This window comes from Ochlerotatus camptorhynchus, unplaced genomic scaffold (assembly GCF_037179485.1).
Source record: "Ochlerotatus camptorhynchus isolate MF236.1 unplaced genomic scaffold, CSIRO-AGI_Acam_v1.1 ptg000180l, whole genome shotgun sequence".
Lineage (NCBI taxonomy): Eukaryota > Metazoa > Arthropoda > Insecta > Diptera > Culicidae > Ochlerotatus > Ochlerotatus camptorhynchus.
Genome location: NW_027040670.1, coordinates 3,173,714 through 3,192,017, shown reverse-complemented (window position 1 = coordinate 3,192,017; position 18,304 = coordinate 3,173,714). Strand labels below are relative to the sequence as shown.

At 43.5% G+C, this 18,304-nt stretch overlaps 2 protein-coding genes across 2 annotated transcripts; both read left to right on the top strand.

Annotated features, from left to right (window-relative positions):
• The first annotated feature begins 208 nt into the window (after nucleotides 1-208).
• LOC135701928 (probable small nuclear ribonucleoprotein E) lies at nucleotides 209-875 on the top strand. The gene is made up of 2 exons (XM_065222875.1): nucleotides 209-422; nucleotides 540-875. Exons 1-2 carry the CDS (start codon nucleotides 287-289, stop codon nucleotides 677-679), a joined length of 276 nt encoding a protein of 91 aa, XP_065078947.1. The 5' UTR covers nucleotides 209-286; the 3' UTR covers nucleotides 680-875.
• LOC135701960 (uncharacterized) lies at nucleotides 867-2,208 on the top strand. Its single transcript, XM_065222909.1, has 5 exons — nucleotides 867-879; nucleotides 923-1,086; nucleotides 1,150-1,671; nucleotides 1,738-1,913; nucleotides 1,981-2,208. Exons 1-5 carry the CDS (start codon nucleotides 867-869, stop codon nucleotides 2,204-2,206), a joined length of 1,101 nt encoding a protein of 366 aa, XP_065078981.1. The 3' UTR covers nucleotides 2,207-2,208.
• Nucleotides 2,209-18,304: the final 16,096 nt, after the last annotated feature.

Here is an 18,304-nt window from a genome sequence, read left to right as displayed (position 1 = left end):
ATTTTCCACGACGAAGAGAATCGATCATCACGTATAGGCCCTTATGCATGCTCACTGTCGAATTTCAAGATTAATTTAATAATGTGTTGTATTATTTATGAGTGCAAGAAGTTCCCATAATCTATAATCTCTTTTGCCATAATATGCGAAAAATACTATGGCCGCACACCTCTTGTCAAACGAAACGTAACAGATCGGCTTGTTTTCATTCTTCGCGTCTTTCGTTCGGAGAACGTTTGCTGTAAAAAATTTACTTTGCAAAAGGTGTTAAAAATCTGACTCGAAAATGTCGTTCAAAGGCTCGAAAGTGCAAAAGGTGATGGTTCAACCCATCAACCTTATTTTCCGCTACCTCCAGAATCGATCCCGCGTTCAGGTGTGGCTCTACGAGAACACTCATCTCCGGATAGAAGGTCACATCGGTAAGTAGCTGGCTGTTTGCGGCATCTGGTGCATAACCTCAATAGTTGAGTTGATGCTGCTGGAGTAAATAATATTGGATAAAGAAATGATTATCGATGGATTTCCTGTCATTCCAGTCGGATTCGACGAGTACATGAACCTGGTGCTGGACGAGGCTGAAGAGTACAACATCAAGAAGCAAAACCGGCGCCAGCTGGGCCGAATCATGCTGAAGGGGGACAACATCACACTGATCCAGAATGTGCAGACGAACTGAGAGGAGGCGAGATGCGCGAAAACTCCCAACACTTGATTCTTAAGATTAATTTAATTTCATATTTCAATCAACATTAACTGGATTTTTTCTTTGGAAAAGTCCATTTTTCAGAGTACGATAAATGATGAACTCTTAGTGTAAGCTGTGAGCCACTGCTGTAAAATATGAATAAAAGAGAACTAAACGGATGTTGACCAAGTGTTTCAGTGCTATTTTTAAGTGGAAACCGACAAATATTTTAAGCAGTGGCTCATCTAACTGTCGTTCTTACAGGTGCGAAATTTGCGGCTTCATTTTTGGAGAAATGCATCACCTACATTGCCGAGAATGCGTCGGAATGTGTCAAGACAAACGCATTCCTGAATCTAACGAAGGAGGGTCTCATCCAGGTCATATCCTACGATAATGTAAGTATTTTTTGAATGAATTTGTTACCAACCCGGCCTTATCTTCAAATTTTAACATTTTAGCTCGGCCTGGAAGAAGAGGACGTTTGGCGGTGTGTGCTATCGTGGGCCAAAAATCAAGCCGGAGTGACACAGCCAACCGCGCACTGGACGGAGGAGGAACGCCAACGTGTATGTCAACAGCTAGCTCCGGTCATTTCGCACGTTCGTTTGTTCCTCATCGACAGTCAGGTGTTTGCCGAGGAAGTTGAACCCACTGGAGCCGTTCCGATAGAACTTTCCCTGGAACGCTACCGGCGTGCTGCATTGCATTCCAACAAACTACCCGCGTCAGCGGTGCCAGTTCCGGCTGGACCACTATCGGAAAACGACAAGCGTCTACAACCTCGTTTGATGCTCAACCTGTACCATGGATCGACGATTCTGAAGAATGACAAAATTCACATGCAAGGAACGCTGAACGGCTTCTACGGAGTGCCGAAGCAAACGTGGCGCTTGGTCTACCGTGCCTCAACGAACGGTTTCTCAGCTGCAGCGTTCCACCGACATTGTGATGGAATTGCACCGTTGTTTATAATCGCGTTGGTGGGTTTTGCATCTTGATATTGAACAAAGCTTAGATTCTAACGATTTGAATTTGGTGTTTTGTAGGGAACTCAAGGTGCCATCAGTGGAGGCTTCACAGACGTGGCATTCGCTAAAACCAACCGAAAAGGCGGCTACATCCACTCGGAGAAGGCATTCCTGTTTGCCTTGAACTACAGCAACGAGCCACCAATGAAGTTCGACATCATCAAGAAACCGTACGCGATATGCTACCATCCAGAGTAAGTTCATTTGGAGACTTTTACTTCTATTAGGTATATCAAATTCACCGCTAATTTTTTATTGCAGCTGTGGTCCCATTTTCGGAGCGGGAGCCGATTTGCTCATTTCGAACAATTGCAACGTGAACCTGGAATCGTATTCGAACTTTCCCCACTCGTACGACGGCCCGAATGCCGTGGTTGGAAATCTGTTCGGGGAATATAATTTCTCGATTGCGGACTACGAGGTGTTCACTCTTGCTCCATCGACTGGGCCTTCCGGGATCAAGATGAAGCATGATCGGTATCCTTGAATAAGTAGGAACATCGAATAATTACGTATCCAGTTTTTGGGATTTTCAACAACTCTCTCCCATTACAAGGCGAAGTAATATAATACGAAATACCCCTCCTCCTCTTGATATGATCTTATTTCGATATTTATATGTTCTACATTTTTGAGTTGTCCATACAGGTAGTAAATTTCTAGCACTCCCCCTCCCTCCCTAAATGCTGACGTAATTATTGAATGTCCCCTTGAGTGTTGCCGTTCAGTTTTCAGTTGGAGTACGATTAGCATCAATAGATAGATGATAAGACTGGTGGATACCGAGAATAGCGATTCTATAGCTTAAGTTTTATGCGAATACTGCAATAAACCATTTAATGAACTTTTATATATTCATCATATTTTGTGTTCTCCCTGTCGGGGCTCAGGTCGCAGCAATTCTGTATATAAATGGCAAAGTGTTTTACGAACCCCTCCGAGGAATTTATAGGCACAATTGATTATTAGAAACTTTAGTGGAACAACACCCACCATTTATTCTCTTTTTGTCTCCTCTCGTACACGATCGTCACAACTGCTCCAGTAATGAGTAAACATCCTCATCAGGATGCCACAGTCCCCTCTTATCTTCCCCAGATGATAAAAGATATGAACCAGAAGCTCAAGGAGTTAACTTTTTCTTTTCTGTTACATTACATCTTCCATTCGAATTTGAGCAGACCAGTAAGGGGTCTTCTCCAAGAGTCTTGATGAAACCAGTCACATATTGTAACGACGTGAAGGCTTACATGGGCCTGCCCCAAGGCTCATGCCTCAGCCCTCTTCTCTATAAATTTTATGTCAAAGATATCGACAACTGTTTGGCAGAACAATGCACGCTAAGATAACTTACAGATGACGGTGTGGTTTCCGTAAGAGGTCCACATGCCGTAGACTTGCAAGGACCATTGCATAGTTCCTTAGATAACTTGTCTTCTTGGGCTAGGGATTCTCGCCGCAGAAAACTGAACTGGCAGTGTTTACTCGAAAGCGGTACCCAGCCCAAATGCAGCTTAATCTTTTGGGCAGAAACATTACTCAATCATTGATTAAAAGTGCACTTGGAATACCCATATTACGTATTTGAAGCAAAAATGTCAGCAGAGGATCAACTTTCTCCGTTCAATTTGTGGCACATGGTGGGGTGCTCATCCGGGAGACCTCTTAACGCTTTATAAAACAACTATTCTCTCTGTTCTAGAGTACGGCTCTTTCTGCTTTCTCTCGGCAAGAAAATGTCACCTAATAAAATTGGAACGAATTCAATATCGTTGTCTGCGTATTGCTCTAGGCTGTATGCACTCAACGCATAACATGAGTCTCGAGGTACTGGCAGGAGTAACACCCCTCCAGAACCGTTTCTGGGAGGTCTCCTTCAGAATACTAATCAAATGCTTTTTTTTTACTTTAAATGATCTTTATTTCTTGTATTTGTGTGGTTTACATGTATTACTTATCAAGTGACACAGATGCGTCTTTTCAACTTTAGTTCTTCTGATAGGGTAAAGAACTACTTCGGCCTAATCGCCCATTTTGGGCCTATCGAGCAGAAAACTTCAAATAAATCCATGATTTCAGAGTTAACAAGTCAATTATGCGTTTGGTACGATACTTTAGTTAATAAGCTACCGAACGAAGTCAATGAGAACGCGTCGTATGAAGGTTTGCACCTATTATTCCCAAAAACAAAAGAAGCGCTCATACCGAATCAATTTTTAACTTCATCCGATAGGCCGAAGTGAATTCAATTGCGTTTCAAAGGCGTTTCAATGCGTTAGGCCGAGTTTAAAATCCGTAGGCCGAGTTTGGCGTCAAGAAGCAATGTTAGATTTTTGACAATATCTCAACGATTGATTTCTCTTTATCAAATATTACGGTACGTACGGAGAGGTAAATAAACTTGAAAGCCATCAGTAATAATAACATTTCGTTTGGTTCTAAACTGCGCTAGATTAAGAAAGACTAAGTGCGGGTTGTGCTTAATAGGCCGGAAATGGGGTAGTTAACCCTATTTCAATTATAATTAATTACAGTTCCTAGTCCTATCAGGCCTGTTTTAAGAATGACCACCTTGGTGGGATAGGTTTGCTTTAAATTTGAAAAAGGAGACTACTTATAACTACTATTTACAACTACAACTACTATATACACCTAATCTACTATATACAAATTGCTTATCAAAGCATGTTCTGATAAAATACATTTTTGTGTAAATTTAGTGCTAATTTCGTTAATTTTGGAATCTATTTTGGCAATGCCTGCCTCTTCGTGTAAATTTGTTATTCTAGTGTCGAAAGGACGATCAAGAACCATCCTCAGCACTCTATTTTGAGCTACCTGAATTTTGTTCCTATGATTCACATGTGCACATGATTCCCACACCGGAGCTGCGTAGAGGATCGCAGGTGCTACGATTTGTTTGTAGACGGCCAGTTTGTTCACCCTTGAGAGGCGGGATCTGCGGCAAATCAGCGGATACAGACTCCTAACCAAGGCGGAACACTTGACTACGGTTTTCTCCACATGCGAGCGGAATAGGAGCTTTTCGTCAAACAACATCCCGAGATAGATTACTTCGGCGGACCACTCAACCCTTGTGCCATCCATGATTACAGTACAAGAGGGAGCCGGTTTTAGTTTGGGTGATTGTCGATGGAGGAACATGATTGTTTGTGTTTTGGAAGCATTGATTTTGATTTTCCACGTGGTGGCATAATCAGCAAAGGCGTTAAGGCATCGTTGAAGTTTGTTCGTTATTTCACGAGGCATCCTTCCTTTGACGGCTATTGCGGTATCATCTGCGAACAGGAAAAACACGCAACCGTCACCGAGGGGAGGAATGTCGGAAGTATACATGCTGTAAAGCAAGGGGCCCAGCAGACTGCCTTGCGGGACTCCTGCTGGGATGGAAAACATGTCGGAAAGACAACCATTCAACGATACCTTAAACGACCTTTGCTGGAGGTAGTTACGGGTGATTTTAACCAGATGTAATGGAAAGTTGAAGTTACAAAGCTTGAATACAAGCCCATTGTGCCAAACATTGTCAAACGCCTTTTCAACGTCTAACAAGGCCATGGCTGTGGACTTGGATACAGGTTTGTTACTTCGGATGTTATTCATCACCCGTACTAGCTGGTGATTGGTGGAATGCCCCTTTCTGAATCCAAATTGTTCCGGAAGGAAAATGTTATTTTCCTCGACAAACTTGAGCAAAAGATTGAGAATGAGTTTCTCGAACAATTTGCTCAGCGCTGAAAGGAGGCTGATTGGTCTGTAGCTTGAAGACAATGTTGGATCCTTACCGGGTTTGCGGATTAGTATGATTTTGGCTACTTTCAGATGCTTGGAAAGTAGTGCAGTTCCAAGCATCTGTTGAAGATAGCGGTTAGAAGAGACTGCACTTTCATGCTGAGTCTCTTCAAGATCAAGTTGAATATACCGTCAAACCCGGGAGCCTTCATGTTCTTGGTGCATTTCAGCGCTGAGCAAATCTGTTGTACTGTAATCATATCCGCCGGAGGCACAACTAGGTTTTGAAAGCATTGCGCAACCTGATATTCGAGCGGACTTTGGATAGTCGAACCAAGCAAATGCGATGAAGCGACATGCTTGCCGATCGCATTTGCTTTCTCCTGTGGGGTGATAAAAAGCCGATCGTCATCATTTTCGACTCTGAGAGGTGGAACGGGTTTGGGATGAGTTTTCAGCACCTTGGCTACCTTCCAGAATGGTCTGGAGCGGTCATCCAGATTCTGGACAACACGCCCGAAACTTTTATTGAGTTTTATTTGAGTGAGTCCATTCTGGAAGCAATCTGCCTATTCAGATCGGCCAATTTCACGTTTTTTGCCCAGATCTCCAGTCCTTTGAAACTGGCGTCTACGAACATTTCTTAACCGAATCAGTAATTGGGTGTGGGAATCAATAGCAACAAACTTACCCCTCACAGGAACTTGTCGAACGTATGCCTCGTCAGCCATGGATATGGCCTGTTGGAGTCCTTCCAACGTCCGGTCGATGTCATCTACGGTGTTGAGCAGTGGATTTTCATTGATGTTGCTGTCCACCATTCGTCCGTACTGCACCCAGTTGACATGGTGGTAGTCTTTACGCAGGCAGCTTCTAGCAGGAACCACGTTGACACCGACTTCAGTCACCACCGGTTGGTGGTCGGAGCTGAGATCGTTGTGCGCCTCCGGCTTGGATAGTCCGATGTTTGACAGGAAAAAGTCCAGCGTGGAGGGATTTCCCGCCGGAGAGATGAAAGTTGGTTCGTCCGGAAATTGCACAGTGTACAGACCATGTTGTGCGTGGTCGAACAATAGACATCCGTTCCGGTTCCTCTGGTAGTTCCTCCAAACTTCATGGCGGGCGTAAAGGTCGCCCCCAAACATTGAATCGGGAGTTAGTACGGGTGATGGCGGTCAGGTCCTTCTTGAATTGGATTCCTAATCCGTTGCTTGCGGTACACTGGCGTGGGCAGTAAACAGCGATGAACCGGACGTTTCCAGTTGGTGAGTCCACCTCCACACTAATGGCTTCGATGATAGAAGTGCGGATGTGGGGCAGAGTGCAAAACTTGATTCCCTTTCTGACGATCAAGCTGGAGCTGGTGCGATCAAGCCGGATAATGTTGTGGTCAGGCAACCTGAAGCTGTCACCGGACTTTAGGTGGGTCTCGGTTAGAAGAACCACGTCGATGCTATGCTTGCGGAGGAAGTTGGCAAGCTCAATCTGTTTTGCTCTTACAGAGCAATCGTTCCAGGTAGCGATAGTTAGCGGCTTAGACACCATATTGGATGATGAACTTACCGAGCACTTGGATCTGTTCGGGCTTATTGCGGCACTTACGAAGAGCACCGGACATGTTGACGAAAATTTCCATCAGTTCATCCGCTGAGAACAGATCGGGGTTGTTGTTTTGCGCTGGTGGTTGTCTCCAGAATCCAGGGGGGGATGGAGAGCTTTGGCCAGCAGAATCACCAGAAGTTGCTTGAGCGGAATGCACCCGCGAATTCTCTTGCCTTTGCTGAGGAGCACGAAGAGGCGGGAAATCCTCCGTCCGAAATGCCGGGACTTTGTCCTTCTTGCGTCCTGGTTGGTTGTTAGTTGCCGCCTGTTTTCGGATGCGTTTGAAGTCCTCGCGCTTGGAGCACTGTCTGTCGGAACTTTGGTGAGCACCACCACAGTTAGCGCATTTTAACGCCACGGCTTCATCCGCAGGGCAGTCGGAAGTGGCGTGGTCTTGAGCATAATTGCCACAGCGTGGTTTAATGTTGCAGTTGCGGGTGCCGTGACCGAAGTTCAGACACCGTTGGCACTGAGTCACATCACGATGGCCGCCACGGTATGGCTCCCAGCGGACGATGATGGAATTGATGGAGCGGATGGCTTTCAGCGCGTTGAGCGTCACCGTTCCCTTCTGGAAGTGTACCAGGAAAAGGCTATCCGGATACGCCTTCACATTTTCGTCCTTCCTTGTCACCCGTTAGACGGCACTTGGGGCCAGCTTGTACCGGTCTCTGATTTCAGCTTCGATAAACTTCGGGTTGAAGTTTGGTAGGCCCCTAATGACGACCTTGAATGGCTTCTCACCGGGAATGTCGTGGGTGAAGAATTCTACCTTGGAAGTCCTCAGGTGGGTGACGACCAAGTCATACTCCGCTTTGGTACGGAGCACCACCTTGGTGCCGACTCTGCCCAACTTGTAGTCGGCTTTAACGCCCAGCGTCGCTAGATCTGCGATGAGCTCACTAAGATGGGCATTTTTCACTACCAATGGAGGTAGCTTCACTTTTGCCGCACTCGGGCCGGCAGAATTTTCGTTGCCGATGGCGTCGCCGAAATCACCGATGTCGCTGGCGTTCGTTGCTGTGACGTCATCACGTCCACTCGCACCATCGGACTGGCCTTGGTTTTTCTTCCTCTTCTTGGATCGCTTCACCGTGGCGGAGGTGGTATTTCCAACATCGGTGGGAAGAGTAGCGTACCTATTTGAAATAGGTACACTCGTGCTACACTCACCACTGTTCTTTTCCGCTTTCTCACGGAGCCTGCTCCGGGAGCGCTGTCTTCCCATCACACGATGCGACCGACACTACTGACGACGCGAATAAACGTTTGGAATAAACTATCGAACAACTCGACAGAGCGAGCAAATACCGGGCTGTACTGCTTGACGAACAAGCAGAGAATGTCCCCTGATGAGATGAGATGCTTATTTTGACCATGAATACCTCTTTTATACCTACTCGAAGGCTAAATTCTTCTTGCAAGTTGTTGCATTTTTATTCTTTCATTGTTTATGTTTGGTTGAACATTACAAAAGTATGTTATAAAATAGAGGAGAAAGCGGCATTCTTTGCTCGATTGTCGAGCTGTTCAGTCCGTATTTTCGCTCGATTCGATTTTGTTTCGTTTTGTGCTGTCGCGTTGCGCCGTGGAAGTGTCGCCACCTTCTCGCGTTCTGGCAAGTTTAATTGAACTTGCGAACACGAAACAAATGGTGCGTAAACCTGCCAATGAGCCAGCAGCGGGCCCTTCAAAGAAGGTGCTAATCAAGCCCAGCGCGTCGCAGGATGACGCCGGAAAACGTGTACTGCAAGCCAACCAGTATGCAGTACTCCCGGAAGAAAATGGTGATGGTGACGCCGTTCCCATTGCAAGACGAGAGCGGATTCCCCCGCTTTTCACGCCGGTGAAGGATGTTGCCAAGCTGGGTGCCGAACTGGCAAAACACAAGCTGCTGCCTCGCTTCAAGCTTTGCAGCATCGGTACCAAAATCATGTGCTCCAGCCTGGAGGAGTACAGACAAATAGGAAGTTTCCTGAAGAACAACAACGTGGACTTCTTCACGCATGATCTGCCATCGAGCAAGCCACTGAAGGTGGTTTTGCGTGGATTACCGTCGTTCGAGGCTGCTGCGGTGAAGTCCGAGCTGGAGCGGCTTGGGCTCCAACCTGAGGCCGTGTTCCAGATGAACCGGCGTCCCAACCAAAACACCAGCTTCCGTGATCAGTTGTTCCTGGTGCATTTCACGAAGGGATCCACCAGTCTTGCGGCTCTGAGATCCAAAAATCCGGGACCTGTTTCAGGTCATCATCAGTTGGGAGCATTACAAACCCCAACATCGTGATGTAACGCAGTATATGAACTGCCTCTCATATGGCCATGGCACCAAAAACTGCCACATGAAGACAAACTGCGGCAAGTGTGCTGGAACTCACTCAACTGCGTCCTGTGAGCAAGTCGATGACATCGAGCCAACGTGTGTCAACTGCGGTGGAAACCACCAAGCCTCCAATCGCGGATGTCCCAAGCGAGTGGAGTTCATTAATATCCGTCGGTCGCCTTCGTAATCATCGTTCGCCTCCTGTACTAACGGAAGTCCAGTACACAGCTCTCCAGCCCCGTCGACATGTTCCGAACCTAGCCCGCTTCCGCTCAACAACCAACAAGCCAATCCTGCGAGTATCCAAATGGTTCCCAACAGTCGGACAGTTCAGCATCGTCTCGCTGTTGTTGCGGCCCAGCCAATTCCAGGTTCATCCACCGCCTCTGGTTCATCATACGCTGGTGCTGTCTCAGGTGAATCTGTCGACGATTCGCTTGCTTACTGACGAACAAGCATAGAGAGCTACTCGATTTCCTCAACACCAAGGAGGTCGACATTGCTATCCTCACCGAGACGCATCTGAAGCCCGAACTGAACGTATTGGAGTGGCCATCGACGGAACATCAGTTGCCGGCTGCTACCAAACTTCCAGCTGAAAACAATTGAAGCCATCGGAGTGGAGGTGAGCACATCACTTGGCCCAATCACCATCATCGCGGCCTACAGCCCCAAGCAAACGAACATCAGGGACGGGTCGTCAGTGGCCCGCCGGAAAGACATCACTAAACTCACCCGGAGGAGTGGAAACTTTATCATCGCTGGCGATCTGAACGCAAAACACCAAGCTTGGGGCAACGGTCGGAGCAATAGAAACGGCATCATCCTCAATGAAGACCTGCAAGAGGGCCACTATACCATCTTGGCCCCGGACTCTCCCACCCGGTTGAGTCGGTCTAGGGTCCATGCGACCATCGACATCTTCGTAAGCAACATGGGACACAACGTCTCGCAACCTGTGGCATTCCAGGAGCTGAGCTCGGAACACTACCCGGTGGTGGCCGAAGTTGGATCCTCGGTAAACCGATTCGAAGCTTCCCGGCGCAACTACCATCGAGTCAACTGGGTGCAATATCAACACTGCGTCGACACAATCATCGACTACGATGTCCAACCGGGGACGTCGGAAGATGTTGACCGGTGTCTACAAACTATCGAGGAGGCGATTTCCCGGGCCAGGGAACAACACGTGCCAGTATCCAGACAGGTGAGTAACACTCTGAACCTTGACAGCCCTACCAAAGATCTCATTAGACTCCGTAACACCATTCGTAGGCAGTACCAGCGTATTGGCCTGCCTAACTTGAAGACCAATTGTAATCGATTAACAAAGATCATTCAGGCCAGGTTGGTGGATCTCAGAAATAACGATTTTGCTAGTAAGATCCGCTCTCTCCCAGATTGTGCTAAGCCCTTCTGGAAACTTACAAAAATTCTTAAAAACAAGCCTAGGCCCATTCCCCCACTGACCCCACTGGATCGTCCCGGCGACCCAGTGGTTCATCTGATAACTCCTGAAGAGAAGGCTGCCGCGAAAGGTCACCATTTCGTCAGCTCCCATAATCTCGGACAAAACATCATCAGATTCATGAGGATTCATGAGGATCTGAGGTTGCTGAAAAGGCAACCAATCTTCTACAGATTCCTAACATTTTTCCAGAGGAATCCGAGATTTCGGCTGACGAACTGTTGGCCTATATCAAATCATCTAAAAACATGAAGGCCCCAGGTTTCGACAATATCCTGAATCCTCAAACACTTGAGCTCCAGATTCTACAACCATCTGGCACTGATTTTTAATCAGTGCCTCAGACTTGGCTACTTCCTCTCGTGTTGGAAGTCAGCTAAAGTCATACCCATCCGGAAACCTGGGAAGGATCCGTCCTCTCCTTCAAGGTATCGACCAATCAGCCTTCTCTCAGGGTTATCAAAACTGTTCAAAAGAGCACTGTACCACCGGCTTCTAACATCTGTCGATGAAAACAACTTGTTACTCGAGGAACAGTTTGGTTTTCGGAAAGGTCGTTCGACCGTCCACCAGCTGACTCGAGTAACAAACATTCTCAGATGGAACAAGTCTGTTTCGAAATCATCTGCCATGGCGTTGTTGGACGTTGAAAAAGCATTCGACAATGTCTGGCATGATGCCCTGGTGTTCAAATTGCAGCAGTACGGTCTTCCAATCTTCCTAGTGAAGATCATAAACAACTATCTATCGTTCCGTCCCGAGTCTCTCTGAATGGCATCTCATCGGATGCTTTCAACATCGGTGCCGGGGTTCCACAAGGAAGCATTCTTGGCCCCATCCTATTCAACCTGTTCACCTCCGATATGCCGGCTCTCCCTGATGGTGGATCGTTGTCTCTGTTCGCAGATGACACATCCATCGTCTACAAGGGTAGGGTCATCGGAGCTCTGACTGCCAAACTTCAGAGAGGCCTGGACGTCCTGTCTGAATATTTCAACAGCTGGAAGATCCGTATCAACGCGGCAAAGACCCAGGTCATTATCTTTCCACACTCTAAATCTCCTAGACTTGTTCCGGAGAATAACAAGATCTGCCTGAACGGCACAGTGGTGGAATGGTCCAAAGAGGTCGTGTACCTCGGGCTAACACTAGACAGCAAGCTTCTTTTCAGGGAGCACGTTGACAAAACGAAAACCAAGTTCAACATCTTGATAAGATCGTTGTATCCACTTATCAACAGGAAGTCAACCCTGTCCCTGAAAAATAAGCTTGTTGTCTACAAACAAATCATCCTTCCTGTAATCGAGTACGGTATGCCAATCTGGGAGAGTTGCGCAAAATGCCATCACCTTAAACTTCAAAGGATCCAAAACAAGATCCTTAGGATGGTCTTAAACAGTCCCCCGCGGACTAGAAATTCTGAGATCCACTTCCTGGCTGGAATTCAAACATTAGAAGAACGGAGAGTATTCATCCTGGAAAGGTTCAGAGACACCTGTCTGAGATCAAATCATCAGATCATACGTGATCTAGCACGTTAGGTTAAGTTATACTCGTAGCTAGGTAGGTTATCACTTTTTTCAATTCAAATAAAACACATCCCCAAAGGGATATTCTGTAAACTAGTTGAAAAACGCAAATATTAAATTAGAATATCAAATTAAACAAAGATGAAGAGCCATGAAGGCTAATCAATTAAAATGATAAATAAATGTACTACCTTAATCAACAGAAATAAACATAATTTTACTACTATTACTACTACTAGAGGAGAAAGCGGTTGAAATTTTTATTCAACGTGTCCGATTCATCGTAACTGCACCGTAACTAAGCACAATGGGTCGTACCAAGCAGACCGCTCGTAGGTCCACCGGAGGAAAGGCTTCTGCTGAAATCGCCCAGTACTTCAAGACCGATCTGCGCTTTCCGAGCTCGGCCGTTGCAGGAATCCAGCGAGGCCTATCTGTCGGTCTGTTCGAAGCCTGTGCGCCATCCACGTCAAGCGTGCCACAATTATGCCAAAGGACATACAGCTGGCTCGTCGTATTCGTCAATCTAACAAAACTGGCCCTTTTCAGAGACATTAAAAAATTCCACAAGAGAGTTGGGAAGGAAATTTCTGCTGCTTTCACTGATCGCATCACAGTGAATCCTGATCTTAAAATTGCAACCAGCAAGTGTAACCCAAAAACCAAAAGCGGTGCGATGTTAGTTTTCATTGCTGTGACGACGACTATAAGGGGCTTAAAAAATCAATGATATATCAATGAATGATTGCCGTCGAGTTAACGTTATCCGACCTTCTTAGATGCTCCTCCGTTAATGATCAGAACTAATCAACTTGCACAGTGCGGTTGTTACTAGAGACCGAGAATTCCTCAACATCTCCACAGCTGTCTCAGAAAGGATAGTTGTGTTAGTAAGGTTGGTTATTTTTAGATCAGGATTCATGTGGTAAGTAATGCGATAGGTTAAAGCAGAATTTGCTTTTATTTAATTCTAGTGGGGATAGAATAAGGCAAAGTGAAAAATTACAAGGATGGGGACGGTCCTGGGATTGAACCCCGACCTTCTGCTCAGTGTGCAGAAACGGTAACCACTGAGCTACCGAGCCTTGTCGTAATGCTACATCGACATGTTTCGTCTAGGAATGATTCTCTGATGACTGTGTTGGGAAAGCAGCATATGCATGTACGTAATTGATCGGTTTATTAGTTACCACTTTTTCAATAGCTTCTTGTTGTGAATCAACTGTCGGAAGCATTGTTATTGATGCGTAGAAATATTTCTGATAGATTGGAGATAAAAATTTTGAAATTGGACCAGGGGCAGCTGAGTTATTAACGTTCAAAATCTTTCCCAATTTTGTTTCTTGTTCCATTTTCGGTTACCACAAAGGGTACCCCCATAGAGAAATCATAGACGTAGTCCTACGTCAAAACATGTTTTCTTATGTGAAAACGGTGTTCCACCAACGATGGCTGACCCTACCCAAGTAGCATTTCTTGTTTTATGGCACTCTATTAGTGGTTATTGAGATCAATTTTATAAAACCGTCAATAAAATTAATAGCTCCAGCACAACCTTTTGATAACCGCTATAAGATCATCTTACAGCTTAGTGGACCACTCTTGATAAGGTTTATAAAGCATGTTTGAGAATCATAATAAAGCTGTCTTAAAACCTTTTGTCATAAAGCCTCATACTCTACAAAAGGTTCTCATAGCCTCTTTAAGAGCAATATTGTATCCAAGCAGCTTTATTACGCTTTGGTGAAAATCAGTTATAAAGCCAATTTAATTTTTATTGCATCAAAGCAACCGCCATAAATTAGCTTGTTGTTGTTCTGTTCTCCAGAAACTTTTTTTCCAAATGGAAATCTTTAGCGGTAAAAATAGGTTTGAGTGTTGGTGTCAAGATCACCATGCAATCAATTTTGTTTCATGGCGGCATAAGTGAAAATCTTAAAGAAAATAAATGACTTTTTAGAAGTTCCAAAACATATGCGCTTAAAATGTTATCGTGTATATTGAGATAATATGAGCGTTAAATAAATGCACCTCCAAAATAATTCAAGTTAACAAAAAAGATTGTTTCAGAAATCAAATGAACTTGATGGAATCACCTTAATTTTACTGAAAATAGATCTCAATACATAAATTCATACCAATGCACGCTGGAAATCATTTCGGATCTCTTATTTAGCCATTATTTTATTGAAATTTCTTGGATTTTATTCCAAGGTTAATGGCATTTTCATAATGACAATATGGCGACAGAGGACAGCAGCGAGAAAAACACCAAGCGCAATTTCTTAAAATGTCTAATGCTTACATTGCACACTGGGTCAGGAATGCAACCTAGCGGATCAAAATTAATAACTCCGAAACGAAGCATTTCCGCGACTTGGTGTCTTGGGCAAAATTTCTCGTCATAAAAAGGACTATCTATTGACATAAACAAATAGTTCAAAACTCTTCCGCAAAGAGGGTGCCACAATCTAACTTCTTTCTCTGACGTTTTGGAGACTTGATGTCTTGGGCAAAGTTGTTTATCTTGACAAAATGAACAGCTCTTTCAAAGACGTTAAATTTCCATAGTCTATTGGTTCCAAGTTATATGGAGTTAAAGAAAAAATGTCGAAAATATGGTTTTTTCTTTCTGTTTCGGTTTTTTTGCTTGCAACTATATGATGTTATATTTTTCTCTTATGCAAATACATTAAATAAATAGCTTTTGTGAAGAAACATACTGGATTAAGCTTCAAATTTCAAAGATATTGTTGAAAAAACGAAAAAAACACAATTTTTGAACTTTAATATCTCCCAAAGCGCAAAAAATCGCAAACTGACATTTTTAGCAAAAATTAAGCAATACTCGATAAACAAAATATCAAAATTTGAGAGAGGTATATTTTGGTGTCAAGATAAACAACTTTGCCCAAGAAGTTAGATTGTGGTACCATCTTTGCGGAAGAGTCTTGAACAATTTGTTTATGTCAATAGATGGTCCTTATTATGATGAGAAATTTTGCCCAAGACACCAAGTCGCGGAAATGCTTCGTTTCGGAGTTATTAATTTTGCTCCGCTAGGTTGCATTCCTGGCCCAGTGTGCATAGGATAAGAGCAGAACAGAAAAGCATAATGCATGATTTTATTACGAGAACTATTTTCTTTTTACAAGAGCAATTCAAGCTGAACTTTGCATTAGGTCCTGAGTAACATTGATCGATTCCCTTCGTCGACTTTCTCTTTCGTTAATAACTTATTCACCGAACCGTTTCTTGATGTGTTTGTCGTATTGGATGCTAGATAAAAGCTTCTTTTATCGATTTATGTGCTGAAAATATCTGGGAATGTCTTTACATGACCGTGGGGATGCAAAGAGAAAGTCGACGAAGAGAATCTGTCAATATTACTTAGGACCTAATGCAATGTTCAGCTTGAATTATTATTTTTTATTTGAGGGCAAATGTATATTCCTGTTCTACGGGTGTAACCGATGAATTTTACAAACATTTGAAAAAGTTTTGAATGGTACATTAACCTTTATGAAAAGTTATGCGTGATTTCAACCTTTTTGTCCTAGGACTGTCACCATTCCATGTATTTCGACCAAGATTCGACAGTGTTACCCCATGTATATGCGAGCGAGAACGGAAGAATTATAGAGACTGCTGACGTTTTTCTTACGCACAGTACGTCGCGTATACGTATATACGAAATGTTTTCATGCTCATGCTAACAATTTTGTTGATTTTCTTTGCGCTCCGCTTGGAAGTACCGGAAAGTTTTGATTCTTTTCTATGTTGTAAAAATAAACCGCCTATTTACATTTCTGACAAGTTGCAACTGAATGCTTATAATTGTTTTAAAATAACTGTTTCATGGCCAACTAGTTTTATTGCGCTTACTTATAAAGCAATAAAAGGATTTATTTTTGGGTTTTATAAGGGTAATTCATATTGCTTTTTTTTATACTTCAAAGCAATCATAAAACCTTTCATAAGTGAAAATAGCATAAGCATCAGTTGGTTTTTTCATTAGCTTTATAGGGGTTGTGTAGATAGCTATAAGATGTTTCATAACTTGCATTGTATATGACCGTCATAAAGCAGTAGGTTATGGTTGCAGCTGCAATAAAACCTTTATAAATTTTGAATATAGCCAAGCAGCTCTAGATTTGTTACTTGGGTATTGTTTACGTACGGTGGAGACATCTACAATTTATAAGTGGGTACGTGAAACTAAGGTTTTCTGTCTTGATACTCGGTGGGTGGTATAATATATTGGCGTTGACGGCACCGTCGAAAAATTTGCTCTTTCAGCAAATATAGACAGTTTCTTATAGGAATTTTCGGTGGAGTGAAAGGATAGTACAAAGTCCGCCATGTTTCACGCACAGTCTGACGTTTGCTTATGGATTTTCTCATAGGAGTAAAGAGCTACAGAGTCGCCGTCAAAGCCAATAAAGGTATAAACTAAAAAGACATGTCAAAATTGGAACAATCGATTGTCTGTCAGGAAAAGTCATTCCAATCGAGCAGAAGACCTGTCAAATGGATAAGATGTCGTTTCTTTATAAATTCAGGCTCTTTAGTATTCATGGTGAACGTCTGGCGAAGACGTAATGGTTTTCGAACCAATTTGAACTGTCAAAATCGTTTTTACTGTTATTTTAAAAAAGGAAACAGATAGGAAGAATTGAATTTTGTTATTTTTTTCCGGATATAACTTCATGATTATGGGACAAATACGTATTTTCAAGGATTTTTAAATTATTTATTTAAATTTAGTTAGAATTTTTATCAATTATCTAATAAAATGAAACAAAATTATCAACTGGGGAAATCTTCCATCATCATAGATTTGCTATTGAATCAAATTTTCTTAATTTTCAAGTTCTGCATGTTGATTGATTGATTGATTTATCTTTATTTAGAAGGCTTTCAGCCTGAGGCTGGGTTGCCTCCATGTTCTGCATGTTTTTCAAACGATATGAATGAATTAATTGATCAGCATAGATTGAATATTTGGCATTCAGGCAACTCGATTGAAACTTTGAAAAGTATCGAGCACATAGTATCCTAAACATTAGCCTTTTCATCAAGTTGGATAGAATCTAAGAAATTTTTGCTCAGCGCAAGGAAATATTGATTAATGCGGTCTTTCGGGAAGCAAAATAGCTTAGTTTTACCGGTGTAGTCTAGTTTAAAAACGTTGCATAGCATTGCATTTCAACTGGTTACGAAAAACGAAAAAAACGAACAACTAGGTACTGCCATAGAGGTTACTCCAAGACTAGTAGGCCCTGAAGAAACGTGCTCAACATTTTGGCTCAGCTCTGGTACTATCTTCGGTCCCAAGCTAATCGATGCACCCCTCGAAACATAGGAAACTCCACGAACCTCTCATTTTATCTGCCAAACATTCATAGCGAATCAAACAAACATTGTGTAGTACAAGAATTTCGACTAGAATGGGGTACGTCAATCGATTTGCTTGGGACCAATAGGCTAGTCAAGTAGCGAGCCAATTTAAAATCGTTAGTTTCCACCGGTTGGTACTGCCGTTACAAGAGAGTCATGCACAGCTCATGCACTGATTTGCTTTGTTTACCAACTTGATACAGAGGGGTGACTACGATGTGTCTTCGCCAGACGTAATACACTGGAGAAATCCATTGCTTAATAGACCTTAGAGAATTTATAACCATGGATACAACATTTACCCAAGGCCACCACCTCCTGTTGATTTACCACAAGGTTAAGGATCAAGAATTCTCTTAATTATATAGCTCTCTGACACCTAAGCCAATAGAAATGAATCCAACTCGTATAAATCTTCGTCGACACCGGGTGACAGAAATAAACTTTAGCAGCCGACTTAATAGGTGATCATTGTGTTTTGAAACCGTGAGAAATCTCTGCGAGGAGAGGACC